We start from the raw sequence: 23,121 nt of genomic DNA on the forward strand, positions 1-23,121 counted from the left end.
CATGTGCTGTTATGACACAGACCCATGCGCAGACCACAGAAGTTATCCCCATAAATACAATACATATAGAATATTTAAAAAAAAGTCATTCACAGAAAAAGAACAATGCGGTAAATATGAAATTTTTGTGTCAAGTTTAAACGTAGTTGAGGATCGATATTTTAATAGATTCATGGTGAGGATTTGTCGGATTGGCTGAGTTTGTCGCTCAACGATGACGACACAATTTTTGACATTGCTCGTGCGGAGCGTTTGTTAAGGTAAGACAACTAACGCTATTACAAAGGGTATATTTTCAGATTTATTGCCTGGGGTAGGATTGTTGTACGTTACAATTATTTGTTGTCAATGTGCTGCTCTATATTTCCCTATATGAATGTTCGTTTGGCTGTATTTGGAGGTATTTCTGCGGTATTAGCCTGCTATGCTAACCACACAGTGCAACCTAATAGATCGACGCGTGTGACCTGGTGCATATAACGTGTAAATGTTTATCTGTGTATTCAGGAAATGGCCCTCTTTCACGTATCTAGATCCCTTGTGGGGTTTTTGATTGAGACGTCGACGAAAGTCCAGCAGAGAACATTTAGGTAAGGTAATATCTAAATGTAGAGAAGTTCAATTGGGTAATGTAATTAATAATTCAAGTTGGTTTGTCGTCCTTTAAGCCATATTATGCACTTGGTTGACAGGCACATATACAAGCATGAGATTATTGACATTGATAAACCATTTGTTTATGTTATGTTTATGTAAATGGAAAATAAATCAAATTTAAAAAAAATCAAATCCCATATGTTTTAACGTGGTGTTGGTGTTTTTTGTCCCTTACAAAAGTGGTTCCAAACCTTCTGTCTTTAGGTCCCCCGAGATATAATGTAACTGTGTTTTAGTCATTTAAATCCAACTAGTTTTATTGACAATTATAGCTGATATTCATACCAAACCTATCCCTCAGGAACATTAATTAAGGATGTCAAATGTCCTACAAAGAACATTTTATTTTCAGATACTGTTCAATTCCAACGTTCCTTTATATCTAAAATCATTCCAAGTAGCCTCTTGCATGTACTCCTATACGCATGGTTGAGAAACCGCCTTACAAGACTTCACAAATGATAAACATGTGTCTTTATTACATCAAGTCAATTTTCTTTTTGTATTTCCAGAGTATCATCGGCTGCTGCTGCTATTCAGAAAATGTCCAGAGTTCGGGTCGTGGACAACAGCTCTTTGGGAAATACTCCTTATCACAAAGCGCCGAGAGTAATTCATGTGTACACAAAGAACGGCATTGGGAAAGTTGGAGATAAAGTTTTACTTGCCATCAAAGGACAGAAAAAGAAGGCTTTAATTGTTGGACACAAAATGCCAGGAGATCGCATGACACCGCGATTTGATTCAAACAATGTGGTGTTAATTGAAGATAATGGAAATCCTACTGGAACAAGAATCAGAGTTCCCGTTCCTACACAACTGCGCAACATGGACGGTGACTTCTCTAAAGTATTGGCAATTGCAGGCACATTTGTATAACACTGTTTAAAAGCATGTATAAAATAAGTAATTGTATTAAATTGAATGTGTTATTGTAACCTTTCCTTCTTACTAGATGTACTGGTGTTTTTGGTGCAGGCTTCTTTGCTTACAGTAAATAGAGCTTTTGCATATAAACACGTGTCTGTACATGTATAGGTCAAACACAGAGAACCTTCAAAATGGGGCAAATATTTATTTAAGGCACAACATACATTCACAACAAAAAACTGGCACAATTTAAAAGCAGTGTTTTGACAGATGCGGCTCTAAGGCATTGATTATCGAGTGATCCCTGTTAGTACTGCCCGTCACTGATCAAGGGAGATTTTACAGCATTTTTCAGTTGTCTGGCGAACCTTGCTAAAGCTTATTTAGTAAAAAATATAATCTAAGTGCAAAATAACAACCCAATGTGTAACAAAAACAACTGTGCAAAAACCTTCAGATCTATGCTGCCATCTTGGTGAAATAAAAGTACAAACGTAACACAAATGATAAAATCCTTCCACGGTGTAATTAATCATGTATTGAGGTGTTTGATGAACATCAGTACTAGGAGCCTAAGATGTCAATTTCATAACATTCACGTACCTTTTTCTTCCTCTAAGATATTTTTCAAATAAAATAGACCAATGTACTATTATCTAAAATTACAACGCATTTTGTTGCTTTTGCCATGCTTTTCTTCATGCTGTACGATGGCACCGGGCCTGCTTCATATTGTAAGTTTGCATAGTTTTTATGACTTTAAGATACTACAAGGCAAGCTGAAATAATCAGTTTAAAAAGCGATTTGGTGTAGCATTTACTAGGCCGGTCACAACAATTTCTATATCAACTTGTAATTCAATAAGTGAAGGATGAACTTAATTTCCCCACTCACTATTTCAGTATTTGCATTACATTTTCTCATTTAGTATTTGAGCTGTACATTGTAGAATAATAATGTCTCAATCCTAATAACACTTTTTACAGCGCATTGAGGCAGTTTAAATATATAGTTAAAGGTGCACGACGTAACTTGTCAGCATTTACATTAAAAGGTGTTTGATTGAGCAAACATTCCATGAAAAACGTGCATTCTCACTGTGAGCTTGTTTGTTTTTCCACAATATCTGGGATCTCATTTATAAAGCTTGGATATTATGCAGAAATGTGACTTTCTACATTTATTTTGTGATCTAAAAAAACACAATGAGCGGTCCGGTTCAAAAGCCCTAAACTTTGCACTTTGGAGTTTTCAGAGGCGAGGAAGAAGGCAATCTGAGCTCAAAGAGAAAGTGAGAAAGTTTGTGGAAATGTGTAAAAGTCGTGTGTTTTGTCCGTACGCGCAGTTTTAGTAAGAACTTAACGCAGAGTTTTATAGATGAAACCCCTGACATGTAACTTCGCCTTTTGATGTCACCTTTTTGCCTTCAAAGCAATAACATCTCCACGGAGACAGGAAGGAACACCCTCCACCAGAAACATTAAATAGTGCACCTTTGAATTAATAATTTAGAAAAGGCTTTACGGGGATTATCCATCTTTAGGGTTATAGGCTCAGTGGCATTTGGTGTTCAGTGGTTTTCAATATTATCATTCATCACAATATTGTCTTCAGCAATATATTGTACTTTACTCTTTGTTATTGTGACAGGTCTTGCATTTACAGTATTTTGCTACTTAATACTGAGGTGGGTTGTGTTTGAAAATAAAAACTTATCAAAGGCTGAGGGTCTTCAGGGCTCCCGGGTTTAGACAGCTTGCATGGCACTGTACTTTCTTTTAAACAGTAGACTTGTCTTTTAGCCACACATAGTCATGCACAGCCACTAGCAGAAAAAAACAGATGTTTATGGTTAGAACGGGCGAAACTGATTTACAGTTAATCATTTTTAAAGAAAGAAAACCTACTTCTGTCAGACTTATCTCAGCCGTTCCAGATTGTTCTCTGTCGAAAACCTGGAAAGATCCTGTGAAAATGTGTTGAGAATGAGCCGTAAATCTCCTCGTGTAAGACAAACTTTTATACGAGTGCTTTACTTACTGAACATGACCTCGAGTTTGACCAAGCAGCAGATGAAGTTGTCAAAATCAATCATTTCGTTCTCCGCGTATCGTGCTACTAGGACCTGATTTAGTTTGTTGTTCAGTTTGAAACCTAAACATCAACGTAAAAGTTAACGGTGCTCAATTGAAGAGTTCTGGAATGAAGGCACATGAGGAGTTGTACCTGCTCCTTCCACAGCCAGGCGCATCTCATATGAACTCATAGCACCGGATTTGTCAATGTCATATTGTCTAAAAATTGTCTAAAAGTTGAGAGAGGGTTAATTCAAATAAATACATGCCAATTGTTTTTATCTTGGATCAACACTGTGTTTTTTTCTTACCAGCCATTTGCGAATTTTATTCCACAAGATCTGAAACTCCACCAGCCCCAAACGCGCGCTGCCATCTTTCTGAGGGACGTGGTGTTAAGTAGAAATATAATATAAAAGTCACAGGTACTTTTGAACTGCGGTTAAACAAGGATACATCCATAAGGTTAACCATGGTTCGACAGGACTCCACACTGAACCCATCTGTCTTCAAGTCTTTGTCTGTAATGAAATGAGTTACCAATAAAGCTGGGCATTTCTGTCAATAATTAACCAAAAACCAGCATAAATATTAAATATATTATTATAATATTAAATTCATATTAAAATATGAAAACATATTTTAATCTTTCAGTTTATAAAGTAACATTTCTACACTTCTGTGGTTCATTATAGTTTATCCCATTTAACTTGATACTGTATCACACTTAAAGGAACAAACTGTAAAATAACATAGTAACCCTAGTAGAAAAAGCTTCAGTTGTAGTCATCTGGACTCAGTTAGAAAAAATAGACGTTTCGACTCTCATCCAAGAGTCATTGTCAATAACAGAATTTAGGTCGGGAACTCCGATATTTATACTCTTCTGTGGTAAGACCAGCCCATTGAGCGGAGCCTTCCTGAAGTAGAAAGAGTTGTTTGTTTCAACAGAAACTCCCCCTTGTATCTACCGAGCTAGCCTATTCAGAATTTTAATGGGCTATTAGAATCCTCTTTGTCTTTGTGAGACCCTGGCTCAACCACCCTGAGTACCTGATTAGCATCTAAATGTCCTTGTCCTGGTCCTCTACCTTTCCAGGGGTTCAGTATACCATTATAAATAACAGGAAGATTGAATCTTAACCCTCCATTTCTGTTTAAAGAAGGTCTTTCTTTTTTAACAAAAATAGCTTCCTTGACTCCTCTTTCAAACCATCTTTTCTCCCTGCTTAAAACCTTCACCTCACCGTCTTCAAACGAGTGATTAGAGGCTTCAAGATGGAGATGCACGGCACTCTGAGGTCCTGAACTAGTATTTCTTCTGTGCTGATAAAGCCTCTTGTGTAGAGGCTGTTTCGTCTCACCTATGTAAGATATTCCTTTATTGTCCCACATGGGGAAATTTCATTGGTGCAACGCAGGTAGATACAGAGGTAGATACAGAAGAACAGATCACTTATTTCCTATAAGTGATCCAGGGATGGGACATCCAGCGATGTCCCATCCCTGGATGTTCACTGGTGAGGGGGCAGTGGGGTGGCGTCTGCGGAAATCCACCACCATCTTCTGAAAAACACTTTCAGTAGAAGATCTCCTATAAATAAATAAAAACTCCCATAGACAAATAAATAAATAAATACATAAATACCATTGCATGTGATCACGACAGTAATTGCACATGGATATGTGTCACGACAGCACATAGGTTGCACATGAATTGCACATGAATTCCAACAGCAATTGCACATATGACAGAATTGCACATGGTTAGGTCAGTATTGCGAGTGTTCAGTACTAACAGTTTTTGTTATAAAGTCTGACAGCAGCAGGAAGGAAAGACCTACGGAACCTTTCCTTCGCACATCGAGGGTGGATCAGTCTCTCACTGAAGCTGCTCTCCAGAGCGGAGAGAGTGTCCTGCAGGGGGTGACACTCATGGTCCAGCATAGATGTGAATCTAGCCAGGACCCTCCTGTCCCCCACCTCCTGCACCGAGTCCAGAGCACAGCCCAGGACGGAGCTGGACTTCTTGATGACTCTGTCCAGCTTCTTCCTCTCCCTCTCTGTGATGCTGCTGCTCCAGCAGGCCACACCGTACAGGAGGGCTGATGCCACCACAGAGTCGTAGAAGGTCTTCAGGAGTGGCCCTGTCACTCCAAAAGACCTGAGTCTCCTCAGGAGGTAGAGCCGACTCTGGCTCTTCCTGTACAGTGCGTCCGTGTTATGAGTCCAGTCCAGTTTGTGGTTCAGATGAACACCCAGGTACTTGTATGAGTCCACTCTCTCAATGTCCCATCCCTGGATGTTCACCGGTGAGGGGGCAGTGGGGTGGCGTCTGCGGAAATCCACCACCATCTCCTTGGTCTTCCCCGCGTTGATGAGGAGGTGGTTCCGCTGACACCAGTCCACAAAGTCCTGCGCCAGTCCTCTGTACTCCGCGTCATCGTCGTCCGTGATGAGTCCGATGATAGCAGAGTCGTCAGAGAACTTCTGCAGGACACAGCTGTCCGTGTCATGTCTGAAGTCTGCAGTGTAAAGGGTGAAGAGAAAGGGCGCGAGGACAGTGCCCTGGGGCGCCCCCACACTGCAGGTCCAAGTGTCAGACACACAGTTCCGGGCTCTCACAAACTGGGGTCGGTCTGTGAGGTAGTCCAGGATCCACTCTGCCAGGTCATACTCCACACCAGCCGTCTCCAGCTTGTCCCTCAGGAGCAGCGGCTGGATGGTGTTGAAGGCGCTGGAAAGATCGAAGAACAGAATCCTCACAGAGCTGCCAGGCTTTTCCAGGTGAGAGAGAGAGCGGTGCAGCAGGGAGATGACGGCGTCCTCCACTCCGATGCCAGACCGATATGCAAACTGCAGCGGGTCCATGGCTGAGCTCACGGTGGAGCGGAGGTGGTCCAGGACTAGCCGCTCCAGTGTCTTCATCAGGTGGGACGTGAGAGCCACTGGCCTGAAGCTGTTGAGGTCTTTGGGGCGCGGTGTCTTAGGCACAGGTACCAGACAGGAGGTCTTCCAGACCTGTGGTACCACCCTCAGCTTCAGGCTCATGTTGAAGACATGCTCCACAACTCCACACAGTTCATCTGCGCAGGACTTAAGGAGCCTGGGGCTGATGCCATCAGGTCCTGCTGCCTTCCTCACTTTAATCCTCTTCAGCTCACTCCTCACCTGTGCTGCTGTGACAGTCAGTGGTTGGCAGGGGGACCGTGTGCTAGGGGGATGGGTGAGTCCAGGCGAAGTGGGGAGCCGATGGTCCGGGGCAGATAAGCGAAGAGGAACAGATGCAGGGCATTGTCCAGCTGTGGAAGAGGGAGCATGCAGCTGTGCAGGGGGAGGGGCGGGTGACCGATCAAACCTCAAGAAGTGAGCATTTAAATCATTCACCCACTGTAGATCCCCCTCTGTCTGGGCAGGGGGGATTTTGAAGCCCGAGATGGTTTTCAGGCTCCTCCACACTCCCTGAATGTTCTTTTGCTGCAGCTGCTCCTCCATCCTCCTCTTGTAGCCGGCCTCAGCCTGCCTGATCTTCCTCCTCAGCTCCTTCTGCACAGTCCTCAGCTCCTCCTTGTTCCCTGACCTGAAGGCTCTCTTCTTCCCCTTCAGCAGAGCCTTCAGTTCACGGTTAATCCATGGCTTGTTGTTTGGAAAACACTGCACCGTCCGGGAGGGAACAATGTTCTCAAAACAGAAGTTGATGTAGTCCGTGATGCACTCTGTGATGGTGTTGATGTCCTCCCCATGTGGGTCATAAAGCTCAGTCCAGACAGTGGTGCTGAAGCAGTCCCTCAGAGCCTCCTCGCTCTCAGCAGACCACAACCTCACCTCACGGGACACCACAGGCTGCCTGCGCACGATGGGTTCATACACAGGCCTCAGATGTACAAGGTTGTGGTCCGAGCTGCCCAGGGGAGGGAGGGGGGAAGAAGAATAAGCCTCCTTGGTGTTGGCAAAAAACAAGTCCAATGTTCTATTCTCTCTGGTGGGGCAGGTAACATACTGGGTGTATGTTGGTAGAACAGAAGAGGGAGAAGCGTGGTTAAAGTCACCAGAGATGAGGAAGAGAGCCTGTGGATGCTGTGTTTGCAGCCTACAAGTGCAGGAGAGCAGTGCTTCACAAGCATTTTCAGCATTGGCAGACGGGGCCACATAGACTGCGATCAAAATCACATGTGAGAACTCCCGGGGCAGATAGTATGGCCTCATGCCAATAGCCAATAGTTCAATATCCTTGTTACATAGCTGCTCCCTCACTGTGCAGTGTTCTGGTTTGGACCAGCTCGTGTTCACATACACCGCCAGACCTCCATCTCTTTTCTTCCCGGATTCTCTAGTTCTGTCCGCCCGCAGCAGATGAAAATTGTCCAAACCTACAATAGAGTCTGGCATTTCTGCTGTTAACCAGGTCTCTGTGAAAATCAAGACGCTGCTGTCCCTATAAATCCTCTGGGACCGCATGAGGCTTGCTATTTCCGTCATTTTATTTTGAAGGGACCTCACGTTACCCATGACTACGGCGGGAACCGACTTCCTGTTTGTCCCTCTCTTCTCTCGGAGTTTACGTCCAGCCCGTCTGCCTCGTTGCGTTTTCCTTAGGATGTCCGCCGGGATAACGTGACGATCTCCGGGTAAGACGACTGTTCTCCTCAGTTTCATCAGTTCCTCCTTTGTGTAAACGCGGTACGGCGCCGGCCGGGGGGCGGGGCCGGAGCCGGGGGGCGGGGCCGGAGCCGGGGGACTCAGAGCCAAGACACATCGCAACGACACGACGAAAACACTCAATCCAGCCGAATAAAGTCAAAACAAGTTAATTTAAAGCGATTCCAGTGCGTGTCCCGATCGTTCGTGAAGTTCCTCTTTCATATAAACGTGTATATAAACGTGTACCGACGACACGCCGTACTTTAGCGCGGCCGGAGGGCGCGGGGGGGGGGCTGGTGGGCTCGCTCGGAGCTAGCTCACGTCACAACAACACAACGAACGCAACGAAAAACGCTCAAATCCAGCCGAAAAAAGTCAAAAACAGTTGAATTAAAAAACTATTCCAGCGCGTGTCCCTATCGTACAGTAAAATAGAAAAAATATACTTACTATATTTACAAAATATAGGAGATAAAGCACAATAAGTGTGAGAAAGAAGAGAGAGCGTTTACACCGGGCTGCCAGCTGTACCAGCGCCTTATGACGTAACGTTCTTTACAGCTTTCTTCACTGCATTGGATCGAATAAACTACATTGCTCTGTTTTTGAGTCGGCAACTTGTCCTTAGGGTGAACCAGTTTTTGTCTTAAAGTGTTTCCTGGTTTAAAATAAACAGGGACTTCGTGTTGTCTAAAAATTCTCTGTAGTTTTTCCGACAGGCCAGAGACATAAGGGATAGAGACACCCTTCCTTCTCTGTTCAGTTTCCCTTTTGTCCTGCTTCTTGGTTCTCTTCACTCTGTTGAGAGCCCAAGCGGGGTAACCACAGGCTGAGAGGGCATTTTGGACATGTTTTTCCTCTTTCTTCTTGCCCTCTGAGCTGGTGGGCACACCTTGAGCTCTGTGTTGTAAGGTTCTGATCACACCCAGCTTGTGCTGTAGTGGGTGGTTGGAACCAAAGAGCAGATACTGGTCCGTGTGTGTAGGTTTCCTATATACTTCTATTTGGAGTTTCCCGTCCTCTCCTCTGATCGTGGAACAATCAAGAAAGGCCAAGCGATTCTCCTTAGAGTCTTCTCTTGTAAACCTGATATGTGGGTCCACAGCATTGATGTGATCAGAGAAGGTTTCCAACTCTTGTTTCTTGATTGTTACAAAAGTATCATCGACATAGCGGAGCCACAGTTTTGGGGCTATGCCTGAGAAAGAGGCCAGTGCCTTCTTCTCAAAGTGCTCCATGTACAGGTTGGCCACTATGGGAGAGACGGGCAAGCCCATGGCACAGCCATGAATCTGTCTGTAAAATTGTCCCCGGAATTGAAAGTAAGTGGTGTTCAGACAGATATCCAACAGTTTACATATGTGTTCAGGTGTCAGTTTGGTCCTTTCCTGTAGGGTGGTGTCTTCCTGCAGTCTGATCCTCACTGCTGCTACTGCATCAGAGGTCGGGATGCAGGTGAACAGGGACACAACATCATATGAAACCATGAGGTCATCTGGGTCCAGTTGGAGATGTTTCACTTTATCCACAAAGTTGTGCGTGTTTTCCACATGATGTTCCGAATTCCCCACAAGTGGAGCCAATATAGTTGTTAAATGCTTGGCCACATTGTAAGTGATGGAATCTGTGCTGCACACTATGGGTCTGAGTGGAACATCCTTTTTGTGTATTTTTGGAAGGCCATAAATTCAAGGCATGGCTTCCCCAGGATACAGTCTGTAATACAGAGGCCGGTCTATCGCTTCCTCTTTTTCCAGCCTTTGTAAACAGTCTATCACTTTCTTCTTGTAGCCACTGGTCGGATCTCTTTTCAAGCGCTCGTATGTGGTCGTGTCCTTGAGGAGGGTGTGGACTTTGGCTTCGTAATCAGCTGCGTTGAGAATCACAGTGCAACGTCCCTTGTCTGCTGGGAGGATGTTGATGCTATGATCTTTTTCCAGTGCTGAAAGTGCTTTTCTCTCTTCAGATGTGATATTTGAAGGAGGTGGTTTGGCACTCTTCAGAGTCGCTGTGACACGTAACCTCAGGTCTGCAGCCTCCGATTCAGTCATTTTGTTGTTTCTAATTGCCGTTTCAGTGGCTGTGATGTAGTCCTCTGTAGGGATGTGTTTAGCGGTGACAGAAAAGTTGAGACCTTTAGAAAGCACCTCCTTTTCTGCCTGTGTTAGGACACGATCTGATAGGTTCTTAATCCAATTGTTTTTGCTGGTCGCTAATTTTGTCTGTCTCAGTCCTAATGTCTAGCTCAACCTCACCTGCATTCTTTTTGTTCAAAAGAAAGTTGAACTTCTTGATTTGGCGTTCTTTGCTCTTCTTGTGCTGTGCTTCTTGTGCTGTCTGTGTAAAATCCAGCACTCTTTTGAAAGCTTCTTCAGGGAGTATGCTGGTTAATTTCTCCTGTAAAGTTCCTGTTCTGTCTTTCAATTTATCAATTCTGATGTTGTTTTCCTGGATCCTTTCACTGAGCATCTGTCTAAGGCTCCTATTCCAAATCTTCTCTGCTCTGTGTCCTCTGACCGGTGATTTGATCTGCAGGCTCTTCGGGATCATGTTGTTCTGTCTGCATCTAAGATTGAACCTCAAGTGATTCTTGTTGTCTGCTAGTTTCCTGGCTACAGATTCGAGTTCCCGAACTAAATCCAAGGTTTTAGGCCCAAAATTCTTGGAAATATGTCGGTGTAATCCCTCATTCGTCCAGGCGTGTTCCATAGTAGAAAAAGCTTCAGTTGTAGTCATCTGGACTCAGTTAGAAAAAATAGACGTTTCGACTCTCATCCAAGAGTCATTGTCATTGCCTTGACAATGACTCTTGGATGAGAGTCGAAACGTCTAATTCCGGGGACAATTTTACAGACAGATTCATGGCTGTGCCATGGGCTCGCCCGTCTCTCCCATAGTGGCCAACCTGTACATGGAGCACTTTGAGAAGAAGGCACTGGCCTCATTCTCAGGCATAGCCCCAAAACTATGGCTCCGCTATGTCGATGATACTTTTGTAACAATCAAGAACCAAGAGTTGGAAACCTTCTCTGATCACATCAATGCTGTGGACCCACATATCAGGTTTACAAGAGAAGACTCTAAGGAGAATCGCTTGGCCTTTCTTGATTGTTCCACGATCAGAGGAGAGGACGGGAAACTCCAAATAGAAGTATATAGGAAACCTACACACACGGACCAGTATCTGCTCTTTGGTTCCAACCACCCACTACAGCACAAGCTGGGTGTGATCAAAACCTTACAACACAGAGCTCAAGTTGTGCCCACCAGCTCAGAGGGCAAGAAGAAAGAGGAAAAACATGTCCGAAATGCCCTCTCAGCCTGTGGTTACCCCGCTTGGGCCCTCAACAGAGTGAAGAGAACCAAGAAGCAGGACAAAAGGGAAACTGAACAGAGAAGGAAGGGTGTTTCTATCCCTTATGTCTCTGGCCTGTCGGAAAAACTGCAGAGAATTTTTAGACAACACGAAGTCCCTGTTTATTTTAAACCAGGAAACACTTTAAGACAAAAACTGGTTCACCCTAAGGACAAGTTGCCGACTCAAAAACAGAGCAATGTAGTTTATTCGATCCAATGCAGTGAAGAAAGCTGTAAAGAACGTTACATAGGTGAGACGAAACAGCCTCTACACAAGAGGCTTTATCAGCACAGAAGAAATACAAGTTCAGGACCACAGAGCGCCGTGCATCTCCATCTTGAAGCCTCTAATCACTCGTTTGAAGACGGTGAGGTGAAGGTTTTAAGCAGGGAGAAAAGATGGTTTGAAAGAGGAGTTAAGGAAGCTATTTTCGTTAAAAAAGAAAGACCTTCTTTAAACAGGAATGGAGGGCTAAGATTCAATCTTCCTGGTATCTATAATGGTATACTGAACCCCTGGAAAGGTAGAGGACCAGGACCAGGACATTTAGATGCTAATCAGGTACTCAGGGTGGTTGAGCCAGGGTCTCACAAAGACAAAGAGGATTCTAATAGCCCATTAAAATTCTGAATAGGTTAGCTTGGTAGATACAAGGGGGGAGTTTCTGTTGAAACAAACAACTCTTTCTACTTCAGGAAGGCTCCGCTCAATGGGCTGGTCTTACCACAGAAGAGTATAAATATCGGAATTCCCGACCTAAATTCTTTTATTGACAATGACTCTTGGATGAGAGTCGAAACGTCTATTTTTTCTAACTGAGTCCAGATGACTACAACTGAAGCTTTTTCTACTATGGAACACGCCTGGACGAATGAGGGATTACACCGACATAGTAACCCTAGTTACCAACCGTGACAAAGTAATAGGTTATTGATAAGAACTATTAAAAGAAATCAACAATGGACAGAGGAATCTGACGTGGCGATGTCAAATCTACAACTTGTATGCAAACTTTCCTGGACACATCATTTCTTTACAAAACCACTCACGTTTGGACATCACTCTGTTGAGAATGGTCCTCAGCTCACAAACAGAAATCTCCATATCCTGAACACAACAGGAAGTCGTTAAAAGGACATTGAACGTGTAATTTCTGAAATCATAGAAGAGATGTTTGGAGCACACACCTCTCCAGCAAGTTGGGCAAACATTGCTTTAAAGGAATCATCAATGTCATCTTCTGTAATTTGATCCTTGTTGAAAATGTGTAAACTTCAGTTAACACGGCAATCACATATTAGCTTAATGTGTAAAATATACTAAAAGGATGCTCACCTCATCTTCCAAATCAGCACCAATCTCATCATCCAATTCCCTGTGGAGCACAACATGTTTTATTCCAAAGCTACTAAACTAAAGCCTCTGTTAAAAATCAACACAAAAAACATACTCTGTCTCTGATTGTTTCTCAGTGAAGACTCGGAGGACAAAATCAGCCTCTTTTCCAGCCTCAAAAGTGGAGGGAACAATGAGGTACTCTCCAGGAGGTAACCGCAGCCGTGTGCTCACCTCACGCAGGTTTATGAAGGTCTCGGAGCGCGCACAAGACGAGTGCGACAAAAAGAAATTCTTCTTCAAGTGCACGTTTTGGCATCCTCTGAACTACAAGCAACAAAAGTATTCTTATGAAAACTCAAGATTAAGACACATTACTCACAGTTGCACAAAATAAAGGGTTACTGGTCAAATCAATCAAACAAAAATAAATAAACTAGATAGTGTTTTAAATTATACAGACGCTTATACCACCTAACTCTGCCCTCTTAGTCGAATCTATAGTGGTTTTAAAAAGATTAACATAACTAATACATTATTATTATAAGTGCATTATTCCTCTGCAACCTTTGACAATACCCAAATCAGTTTTTAAAATAATTGTTATTCATTCTAATTAATTAAATTTCATCACCCAAATAACTGTCATTATGTTTTTTCCTCTATATTTCAAGCAGCCCTAATACATGAAGGAAAGGATACAAACTAAATAATTTGTACTCGACATACCTCTTCAGGAATCTGTGAAAACAAAATACAGATATATGTTTAATTAGATAGAGATTCAATTAGTGGCAGAAATGAACAACATATCAGCAGTAAAGATGACCTCATAGAGAGCAAATCCGATAGTGTGCATGTCCTGTCCCTGACGTCGGTATCTGCGGCGATCCTTTTGCATCAGAGCCACCAGGAAACTACAGGCCTGCTCCTCATCATCCGGGTCGTCGTCGTCCTCCTCCAGCAGCGTGATCTTGTACTGAGGGTTGATCCAGAATGTGTCTGAGTAGAAAGCAAGGGAGCGTTAACATATATAGTTGTGAATCTGTTAACTTCCATGTCACGCTGGTCCAAAATCCAGGCTTGAGACAACTGCATTTGGGTGGTGCTCACTGGGGTGGTTCCTGCAGCCTCCAGCGGTGCTTCCTCTCCTCCATGCCCCGTAAAACTTCATGGTGTTCCAGTGACTGAGAGTGTCCTCACTCAGAACGTCCGGAGTCAAGTTGCAAATCTCCAGACGAGAAAACTGGCGGAGGAACTCACTGAAGGCCATGCTGTGAACGAGCACGCCGGGTTAGATGTTTGTCATATCGATGTGTTCAAGGAAACTGCATTAATGAACAGTGGTGATGTTTTAGCTGTAAATCATTTCATGTGATGGTCTCATGTGATACATTTGAGTAAATTATGGCAAACCTTTTATGTGTGATGTAAAATAGTACAGTTTAAAGTCTGTATGACAGGTTTTTGTATACAAAAGACTAATCAGATAGTAATCAATACTAAAGTACCAAAACTAGATACTCAAAAGTCACAACAGAAGTTGCTTCGTGGGCGACAAGGAAACAGTCACTAAACCAAACAAATTCAAAATTTCCTGAAGAGTTTTAGAACGATCTTGAGCTTTATTAGAACTGGTATAAGACCACATGGTATAATAAATAACGTACTGTTGAAAAAGACAGTCTCTAGTCTTATAAAGGGCATTGTTAAATCATTTAAAAGTTGCCTTCAAATTAATGAAAATAAGCAGTAACTTCTTACTACTAAATTATTATTGTGGTATCAAAAACGGTATTGAGCCTGTTCCTCGAGTATCAAAATAGTTTGAAATGATCACTCATGATTATTAATGATCACCTCCTCTGATAGATCATTAATCCCAGTGAAGTCATTTTAAAACATAAACTTAATGCAAGACTAATATTTGCAATAGGGTTTTAATAAATATGAAAATATTTACTTTTCATGAAAATCAAATACATTTTAGACTAAATGCTTGGATTTGGTCAAATACACTAGAATGACCATTAAGTAGCTCTAGGTGAAGCCTAAAGTGGAGAATACCACGTGTCCTGAACGTTATTAATAGACTGAAACATTGGTGCATTAGTCACGCGTGCACAGCTGCTAATAGCATACCAAAACATAAACACGACAAAAGCGAGCGCCTTACCAAAATTCCCCATCCTCCATTTTGCAGTTCAAGTCTTCTCGTTCAGACGGGTCAATTTGATCCCATTCAGAGGAACTACACACACACAGTCAAGGTCAAGATAAAATAAGCAAATATAATAACGATGTATAAAATAATTGACAGACTTGTCGCTCCAGGCTCCAGTCCACTCCACCTGGCCCCAGGGGTTACGTATCCGGATGAGGCGCTCCATTCGGCCCCGATAATTGACCTAAGGAAACAAACAATTAGAATACATGGCACAATTTTGAACACATGTAATAATACGGACAAAATAGTGTTGTAAACTTTGGCAGACAGACCTCTTTGAGCCCTGTGACTGAGTAGGCATGGCCCTTCACCAGCTTCTTGAACGTGACCGCCTCCATGTCAAAGGCACTGGTGATCTTAAAATAAAAATGTAGGAATTTCAGAAACATGTGCGTGAATCTTTTTCCTTCTGGCTGTTGCTGTAAGAGTGACTGTACAATAAACAATTATTTTAGCATATATCTAATGACGTAAGCCATAATAATCAATCCAAGCTGTAATCATTTTCATTTCCATTGTGCAATATTTCTTCAATCTAATGTTTTGAATCAGTTTATTCTAGAGTCTGGGCCTAAGTCTTAAAGAACAGGGTGACAGGAAGTCTTGAAAGAGATTTTAACAATTTTCTATATATTTTATGCATTTTTATCCTAGCAAACACTGTCCATTTGAATAAACTAGTATTGCTTTAGGACAGTGTTATTCTTTTATTTTTCCACCAGGTTGCTTTGAGTAACATTTTGGATTTTACTCTTTGAAACAATATTTAGCTGATACTTTTGTCTTTACAGTGGTGCTGATGCAAAACTGCGGTACATTGTATATTTGCATTTGTTTGTGATTCGTTTCTCGAGCGTGTCATTTACATCAATAGAGCAGCCGAGCAGGGACCCTCTGTCCAGGGCCTTTCTGATGATTTTGTACAGATCTCGTGGAGCTTTGGCGAGTTCGTACATCTCCGAAACTCCTCCTGTGAAATCTTCAAAACCTTCCGTCGTGCTGCCTCCAGAAAGCGCCTCGTAGGATCCACTTAACCTTGAACGGACAGACATGACATTAGTGCCACGCCATCACAGTCGCACCGTATGAGATTGTTAGGAATGTATTGACCATTTCCTGTTGCAACATGAATTATTTATGATAATGCAGGGTGGCTTTATAACTTACTTAGCGTAGGCCTTCTCCAGCAGTGCACTCCAGAATTCGTTGCCCTCAGCAGAGTGGACAAACATGAGCTCTCCATCTTTGACAGGAAGTCGGTCGTCAATCACCACATCAACCCAATCGCCAAACTGCCAGAACTGCAACGGACAAAGTGAAGAATCAGCATCTGTCAACGTCAAGCTCAGTGAAGAGAAGGCGCAAGGTACAATTCTGAATATATGCAATTTATTTGACAGACATGTATATCCATGTATCTATATATCTATATCTATCGATTTTGGAAATACCTGAAAATGGAAGATGCCGGCGTAGTCGTCCTGAAAAGATTGGCCGTGTGGGACGACTCGATGCAGAAGTGTTTCGTTGAGAGTGAGAGAGCCAATGGCAGCTAAAAGCCAACAGTCACCTGGAAGAGAACAGTTTTTAGGCATAACAAATTTTATTATTATTTAATCATAATTCATTAAATTAAATATTTTGGTAATTAATTAAAAGACAATTGTTTTAATGTGGGTTGCAGATAAGATACTCTTTCATACATTTCAGTAATCTCCTTTAAAATAGTATAATTCTACAATTGTTTTGACAACAAATGTTTAACGTACTTTATGTATGACGTGTACTGAATGTCATACATATTGAATAACCTTAAAAAACCCACCTACTCACAATTTATGTGTGTATAACAATATCATAAACTGTATTAGATGTTTTATTTTAGGCTTAGTTTCCTGTATTAAGCCGGAACCTGGTCCTGTTGTTAATCATATTTCAGATGTGTCAAAGCAGAAAGAGTTTAAATTTGATTACTTTTATTTGAACTCACCCAGCGCTCCCTGGCAAATGTCTGTCCTTGTGGCACCTCCGACAATGAACTGAGGATCTCCTGCCAGATCCTAAAATACAACAATTAAAACATTTGATGAATCTGATCTCAAAGTGTGCTTAGGACTGACAGATCCGTGTTGTTGGTGTGTGTGCGACAGTTGCCATTTGTCTGGAGGGAGTGGTCAGGGACAGTTGCCATGTGTCTGGAGGGAGTGGTCAGGGACAGCTGCAGTGTCCTGCATCGACTTGAGTCTTTATGTCTGAACTTGCACGGACGAAATGAGTGAAAGCGATAGGTTTATTTACACATGAGCTCAAGTGTAAACAACTGATCATATTAATAACTTAAGATAATTTTGTTCAGCATTAATTAGCTGGAAGTTAAATGCAAATATGGTATTTCCATTGTTTCATTCCAAATGATACAAACTCACTAATAATCAAATCCTGTTTTTTTTTTTGTATTACCAACATTTAAGAATGGATAACATAATATCAACAGTAAAAATGCAATCATATAATAGTGTAATAATGTGTAATATGGTCTTTATTTTTCTTCCTTGTTTTTATTGATTCTTTCTAACCTTTGTCCTGGCTTGGGACAGGCACAAATGAGACACTTTCCTTTTGACTGGATTACAAAAAAAAAAAAAAAAAAAAGTCTTTCACATGACGAAGGCCCAGTTGCCGAAACATTGCCTCTTTACCAATAAACTTTTATTTGCAAGACAGTGTGCAGGATTTCTTTCCCTATTACAATTATTACATATTTTGTGATGCACGTTATTATATGTATAATGAATACGTTGACTATGTGATGTTTGCTTGTTTTCTATCTGAAAATGCAAACCCTGTGGCCTCCATCCTCCGCCTCACCGTGGGTCTCATCCACTCCACATCTTTGGTTTTGGCCGAATGTGGCGCCAGCTCCTTAAAGCCCAGAGTTGGAGGTTCAGCCGGGAACATGGGGTCTTCAAACAGGCACCCGGACTCCAGACATTCCTGCTTCAGCGCCTCGTAGTCCTGGTTGGAGAACTTCACAGCCTGCTCGTGGGACCCCATGCCTTCTGCACGCTGTCTGTTTGCATAAATGCTCGTAGAAATCCCTCCAATCGAAAACATACTGGTGAAAGATATCAATGTAAACCAGAGTGAGTGTGCAACGCTGCTGCAGATATTAATAGCACAAGCCTAATCGGTGTTACAGCACAGCAATTGAGTTTAGAGAGGGAAATGTTGTATGTAGTAGTCATAGTAGGGCAAGATGAGGATATTATGGTCTGAAGGGTTTGTTTTTGTTGCAAGAAAGTCCAGAAATTAATGGAAAAATTGGTTTATTAAACGGTTTGGGGAAATATCAAACAGGAAAATAATCAACATTGAAGAGATGGGGTTTAAGTTTATTATATACGTTTATATATTTCTATTTATTAGCTCGTACGACAACATATGAAAGATAATATAATTCAGGAAAAAGGGATTCAGAAGTGAATATTATAACCCAGCCCTAACTCACCGAAGATCTTTTTACTTTTACCATCTTTTTTTTCATAAATAGCAAAATAACTCAAATACTTGGTTTGTGAAGTCAGTGGTTCTCAAACTATGGTACAGGAGCCATTCTTTTAAGTATTCTTGCAATTTTACCCCTTTAAGTCCTGGTCTTGCTGGGGCCAAAAATCTGATCTTGAGTAGCGCTGGGACATATATTAAAAAAAAATCATCAATAATATTGCAATTTCTCTTTTGGAAATACGCAAAATTTGAATATTACATTTATTATCTTTGTCTAAAAAATATATATTTAAACTTGAACCTCAAAGACATGAAAAGGCACATTGTATTTGCCATAATGTTGTCTGGATGCATTGAAATAAGACAGAAAAAACACAGAGATATGCATTTTTGTCAATGTCTCCCAGCGCTAATCAGATCCAGCTGACATTTGTTTCTAATTTTGATAATATCATCAGTAATTATTGAGATTGTCTCTTGAATTGTCCTTGGGTTTTTTTGCACACTAAAGGGCCCAGATTTTCCTTCATAGTAGTTTGAGAACCAGTGGCATAAGCAAATCAAACTCAACTGAGGAGCAAAAATAAACTTTATGACAGCAAAGTATTTTCATGGCTAATCTATTTGTGATTTACAATAGGAACAGAAATCACCAACGCCCAACAGTGATAGGACAGACACACAGTGGGTGGGGAAAATAGCTAGGTGCTTTGCACAGTCTCAGGACAACCTAAAACACCACAAAAAGATGACGAAGGGAGTTAGAAATTGGATACCTTACTGTACAGGCGGGCTGAGAGAAAAGACAAAAACATACAGTCACATACTTGAGTAAATGTGTAAGTTTAAGGGTTTAAAAAAAGAAAGATCCATACTATTGACACTGAAACTATAAAAGAAACAAGATTCTTATTGGAGCAAGTATCACTGCAGAAAATAATTTTGGACAAAGTTGGATATTCTTTATAAGAGGATTTGATCTAGTAAAATAGTGAATGATAATATTAAATAAATGGCTCTTATTTAGAGTCAAAAAACTACACATTTCATTGAAGTACTGAAATCAGTACCAAGTATTTAGCCTTTTCCTTGAGATTGAGATTTTAGCATCTCAACACCACGTTATTTATGCTCTCTATACCAAAGGGAATAGCCATCTACAGCTGCATTTCAGGGAGAAGGCCCCTAATGGTTTTCTATACTACATTGTAAGCACTTAGTTTAATTGAACTAGTGACGATGCAAAGAAAATCAGCTTACAATAGATTTGAGCTTTGGCAATTGTTAAAAGTCGTCACATTTTCTGCTCTGAAAGTGCTGGGAAAACTGTGGCGTGGGGAGGTTCATTATGTCACTCCACTCAAAGGGAATGCCAATGAGCCCCTGCACAGTAAACAATGGGATCTCTCAAAGCTCCGGCTGAAAAGTTGGACAGAGCAGGCGTGACAAGCAAAACAATTGGGTTACTTTGAAAAAGCATTGCTATGCGACTCTTCTACACATAATGATGAAATTATATGAAGTCTATCATCATTACAGCGCTGTGCAAAAAGAAAGAAAAAAGATGACAATGATTGGCAATCGAGTATAGATGCAGAAAGCGAGATACATATTTGTGCCTTCATTACTTGCACACACCCCACATCTAAATTGGGAATAAATTTGGAACTTAATCTGGACTAGATCAAGGTCTGGAACAGAACCAAACCAACAAAGTCTGGGCCAACATCAGGACTGAACTGGGCTGAAATCAGGACCAGAAGTAGGACAAGTGTGAACCCCCCATAGACCTGACAGGGCAGTTGGTCTTATGTTGCAATAGTAAATATACAGGGCCCATCTTCAGTCTTCAGTCAACATTTCAATATGGTGCAAAATATTTTAACTTTTTAAACTTCACTACAATATCTGAACCAGTCAACACCAAAAGTATATAAATGTTGATATTTTAATTACTGTCAAAGCTTTTCCTTTACACTTTACATAAACGTTCATACAGAAGCTCAGCATTTAGACCAGGGCTGCAACTAACGGTTATTTTAGCAGTCAGCTATAGTCAAACGATTATGTATACAGCTCATTTTTATATTTACGGATACAGTGTAAATCAGAAATAATCTTTTATTTTTTTCTTTTCCTTTTGTATGTGTTTTGGAGTCCGTATAGTCCAGATAATGTCTACGATTACAAAAATACGATTATTATTACTTTTACAGTTGTATAGTGCATAAAATATTCATATTTATTCATCTACACACTGTTTACAACAAAGACACTTGAGCTATTATTTACCCTATAAAGTCTGGAGGGTCCAGACTGTGTTTACATGAGCTGGCCCCCACAGTGAGGCCCCACATGCCTCCCAAGCAGAAATGTCCCTGAGCTGACACATCCACACAGAGGATGGATTTGGGATGGACACAAACATGGACAATCTTTCCCCTCGGGCCGATGAGCAGAGAAAAGCAGCTGATCCAGGCACGTTCTGTTGAACTGGTGATGTCACCTATTGGACTATAACCTTACGCTGCATTAAACAAGAAAAAGATGGACGGACGCCAATGAATAAGTGATCACACACACACGTTATTATCGATGGATTTTTGACCTATACAGAAGCAAAAAGGACGTGACAGGAGCTTTGTTTTAGGAAGCACCTGTTCAGAGCAGAGACAACGATCATCAAAGGCCTCTCAGTGCGACAAACAAAAGCCTGAATACGTTATGAATAAGAGACGAATCGGCTCAAGATATTGCACTGCAGGCGCCACTTCAGCTACTCATTCCAGGAAATTAGCTCGGTGGTGGTGGCCTACAATAATAACCCATTCCGTTATGTCAGTCTGAAGCTTCCTTCACTCAATCTCAGAACCGGAACTCAAAGAAATCTGGACTTACCACGGCGCGAGGAAGAAGAAGAAGAAGTTTGAATCGCCTCTAAGCGAGTGGTAAAGTGCTTTTGTTTGTAGTTAAAGCCTGTGTTAAAACAGAGGTTTGTGGCGGTTCCGTGGACAGGAGGTGAATATAACCTCTCACTCACACACACTGTACTGAGTAAAGGCCCTGCCCATGCGGCGGAGGAGGAGGGGTCGCTCACGCCCACCGCACCGAACACGCACAGCCACGCGCCACCACCAGAGGGCGCACTAACCTCACACCGCAGGCCACACGTTGTGCGACTCAAACGCAGAAGAAGGTCCTGAATGAAAAGAGGTGGGTGGTTTAATTAATAACTACATTCACTTCTTTGCATTTACCTGAGTCACTTTTTCAAATCGTTTTCCTTATCGGTCTAGTTACTTTTATTACCGCCTGAGTACTATATTTGACAGTGTAACGTAATAATGCTCTTACTTTGAGTACACGTGTTTAGGTTCCTCTGCTATGAAGGTTACTTTGTGTTTTTATTATGAAATGTTCTTTTTAGTAAAAAAAAAAAGAAAAAAAAAGATGTTAAAAAATATATTAAAACAATTAAATTAGATGTAAAAAAAATACGATGTCAAAAAAAATGTTCGTAATAAAAACACAAAATAACCTTCATACTCTGCACACAAGTGACAATAGCTTTATGTTGACAATATTTAATGAGTTCTTGCATCGCTCCTTCAGAAATGGGTTGTTTTATTTAATGTCTTGTCTTTAAAATTGCATTAACTTCAAATTATAAACCAAATGTTACGCCCAGACAGTTACTCTTGAGTAAGAGTAGATTCTCCAAATACTTTTTTGCTCCAGCTGTGTTTTTTGTGAGTAAATTGTCTTTGTGTTTTTAATGGGATGTGGTTTGTTGATGACAGACAGGGATTCTGTTTGAGTGCTACTTCCTGTATATTTCAAGTTTTATTTTATTCCTCATTCTTACAGTTTGACTGGTGTAAAACTATGATAAATATTTACAACATGTTCTAACATTATCCCACCAAACAAAGTAATTATTAGAAAAACATAACAAGCTGCTATATGTACTTTAAACAAGTTATTTTCAAATAACATTGAAGTCAAAAGCTAGCATTAGCCAAGTGTGTGTTTGTTTAATCAACTGTCTTTCATTTAGTCACATTTAACTCCTTGTTGAAAGTCAAACTCCTAAACACTCGATCCTGAACGTGCGGACAGGCTCCTTAAAATGTGTTTTTAAAATGTATTTGTATTCCATAAGCTTTCAGACCATCTAAAAGCTTATCAGGTGATATTTGCTAATAAGTGCATTGTGTTGCCATGGTACCTGTGGAACTGTCCTCCAGGCTTATTTTTTCTGCCACACAACCCCCACTTGCTCGAAAATGCTTTTATATATAAATAGATAATGCAAAACCACTTGGTGTGAGTCAATGTTTACAGAAATGTAAGGCGTATCCATATTGATCTTTGATAAACTGCAGAGAAAAGGATACAGGACGTTGTAGGTCAAACTAATCTTTGTGATTCAAGGTGCAGCCTGCCAAGC

General features: G+C 41.3%; 2 protein-coding genes across 2 annotated transcripts; one reads left to right on the forward strand and one right to left on the reverse strand.

The window, feature by feature from the left end:
• The first annotated feature begins 79 nt into the window (after nt 1–79).
• On the forward strand, nt 80–2,315 carry mrpl14 (mitochondrial ribosomal protein L14). Its single transcript, XM_072436554.1, has 3 exons — nt 80–260; nt 508–590; nt 1,170–2,315. The coding sequence occupies exons 2-3, from the start codon at nt 511–513 to the stop codon at nt 1,534–1,536; spliced, it is 447 nt and encodes a 148-aa protein (XP_072292655.1). The 5' UTR covers nt 80–260; nt 508–510; the 3' UTR covers nt 1,537–2,315.
• Nucleotides 1,713–18,383, reverse strand: capn1a (calpain 1, (mu/I) large subunit a). Its single transcript, XM_072436553.1, has 21 exons — nt 18,033–18,383; nt 17,155–17,224; nt 16,616–16,734; nt 16,332–16,465; nt 16,031–16,199; nt 15,437–15,520; nt 15,260–15,345; nt 15,114–15,188; nt 14,051–14,211; nt 13,767–13,939; nt 13,667–13,678; nt 13,053–13,264; nt 12,938–12,977; nt 12,790–12,855; nt 12,652–12,709; nt 4,060–4,124; nt 3,915–3,983; nt 3,755–3,833; nt 3,569–3,682; nt 3,436–3,494; nt 1,713–3,353 (listed from the first exon to the last, which is right to left on the reverse strand). Exons 1-21 carry the CDS (start codon nt 18,276–18,278, stop codon nt 3,327–3,329), a joined length of 2,118 nt encoding a protein of 705 aa, XP_072292654.1. The 5' UTR covers nt 18,279–18,383; the 3' UTR covers nt 1,713–3,326.
• Nucleotides 18,384–23,121: the final 4,738 nt, after the last annotated feature.

The sequence above is a fragment of the Eucyclogobius newberryi genome, unplaced genomic scaffold, assembly GCF_026437365.1.
Source record: "Eucyclogobius newberryi isolate DKJ021-1_F unplaced genomic scaffold, fEucNew1.0.hap1 SCAF_8, whole genome shotgun sequence".
Lineage (NCBI taxonomy): Eukaryota > Metazoa > Chordata > Actinopteri > Gobiiformes > Gobiidae > Eucyclogobius > Eucyclogobius newberryi.